General features: G+C 35.2%; 1 protein-coding gene across 1 annotated transcript in view; it reads right to left on the minus strand.

The window, feature by feature from the left end:
* Window positions 1-1,198: 1,198 nt before the first annotated feature.
* LOC123987304 (butyrophilin subfamily 2 member A1-like) overlaps window positions 1,199-2,045 on the minus strand; it is a 12,614-nt gene continuing 11,767 nt past the window's right edge. The window contains exons 4-5 of the mRNA XM_046076062.1: window positions 1,399-1,527; window positions 1,199-1,317 (exon numbers count right to left, since the gene is read on the minus strand). Coding sequence (XP_045932018.1) covers window positions 1,268-1,317; window positions 1,399-1,527 — 179 coding nt within the window. The 3' untranslated portion in view covers window positions 1,199-1,267. The remainder of the gene's footprint in view (window positions 1,318-1,398; window positions 1,528-2,045) is intronic.

Genomic DNA, 2,045 nt, shown 5'->3' on the forward strand with positions numbered 1-2,045 from the left:
GTTACTAACACAACTTCTCCCCTTTCTGGTAGTCTTGTGCTTTCTCGTCCCTCTCCTCTCTCCTCCTATCACTTCCTGCAGGTTTTCTGGCTCTGGAGCTGTGGAGTCTGGATCTGTGGCTGCGGGTCACCTGCTGCCCTCGTGTTCCTGCTCGACACCCTCTGCTGCAACGACTATTATTGCTAGTCCCATTATTATTATTGTTATTATAATCATTAACATTACGATTGTTATCATTAACACTACTATAAATATCTGTACCATTTTTCATTTAGTCTATAGCAACATCACCTTTACTGTCTGTACCTCTGTGTGTATATTGTGTAGGTACTGTGAGATAACTGTTGTTGTGATTTGGCGCTATATAAATAAAATTGAATTGAATTCGTCCCTCCCCGGCTTTGAGTTTTTACAGCGATTTCTGTTTCATGGAAACTTTCTGCTTAAAGTAAAACCTGATTTTACAAAATGTACCTGTAATCTGATTAAATCTATTTTTCTGTACTGTAACGGATTACGCCGTTACACATAATCCGTTACTCCCCAACCGTGGTTATAACCATATTACACGTTTGAAAAAAACCTCTCTTTATTGCCACTTATGAACCTTTTGAATTTCAGTCTAAAATTACCCAATTACAGCCACTGTTAATACCAAGCTATTACCTGATTATTACTTTACGATTACATGTTATTACTTATTAGCTTTTATCAAACTATTACATATTATTACTGAGCTGTAATGTAAAGAGCTACTGAAACTTTTCACGCAGCCAAAATTAAATCAATTTTTAAATATTTCAGTCACAAACCAGATGACATCAAACAAACACAAATAATGAGCGAGCTTTGACTCAGAGCTGATGTTTCAACTCAGAATACTATTTTTGAGACATTTTCAAGTGTATTCAGTCATTTTAAGAGATAATCAAATCATTTAAATGGTGGTCAGTATCAGCAGACAGGCAGAATATTCAGGACTTTTACTTTCAAATGTTTCCAGAGACAAAATGGAAAAACAAGAAGTGAACGATGTTCAAAGATCTGATTAAAGAAACGTGAAGAAATAATTGGACATTTTTAAAATCAAAATGTCAAACCATCCATTTAATGGACAGTTAATATTTACAGCTTGTTATATTTATTTTAAACAATCAGAACGAGAACAAAAGGCCTCATGAATAAATAAAAGCTGGATGGAATTTGGTTTTTATAAATGTAAATATAAACATAACGGCCGCTCACCTGCTGGTACAGACCCTGTTCTCTATGTCATAATCTCTCCCTCCCCGTTTTCATGTCTCTCTTTAGCTGCTCCTGTCCAAAGGCAAAAAGATCAGTTTAATAAAAAAACAAACTTCTGCACATGATGGATGTTGATACATTTTATAAACTCACCTTTATTACGGCGTACTGTGATGAACTTTGCAGCTACAAGCAAAACTAGAACTGCAGCAACAATTACAGCTCCCAAAATGATTCCACCAAAAAAACACCCTGTGACGTCCCCACTGCTGAACCGTTTCTCTGAAACACACAACAAAACCTAGAGTCACACTCAGAATGTAAACTGTATCTCATGTACAGCACACTGGTTATTACCTACACAGAACTACTACTGAGGCGGCCAAGTATAAAACTATTTGCAGATAAAACCACCAATAGGATGAGCTCACTCAGCACTGGTTATATGGCTGATGTGCTCCTGCTCGACACAGTGGAAGAGTTTTTAACCATTACATTACTAATTTTTTAAAATTATTTTAAAAAAAGAATAGAGAGTAATAAAAAAATGAAAATATATATTTTTTTTAATTGTCAAAGTCAATTTTAAAATTTAGCTTTCATCAACAAAGTCACTGATTTCATATAACTACAGAAAAGTATCTTCTTATAATTATATATCAGTGTAACTGATCCTCAGGATCAGGCTGCAGCAGCCATTTTTAAATCTGTTACTGGGTTTGTGAGTGAAGTTTACTAAATTCTTGTGTTCCTGTGTTTGATCAGACTGATCTCAGAGTTTCTTTCTGTTATTTCCCTGC

This window comes from Micropterus dolomieu, linkage group LG18 (genome assembly GCF_021292245.1).
Source record: "Micropterus dolomieu isolate WLL.071019.BEF.003 ecotype Adirondacks linkage group LG18, ASM2129224v1, whole genome shotgun sequence".
NCBI classification, from domain to species: Eukaryota; Metazoa; Chordata; class Actinopteri; order Centrarchiformes; family Centrarchidae; genus Micropterus; species Micropterus dolomieu.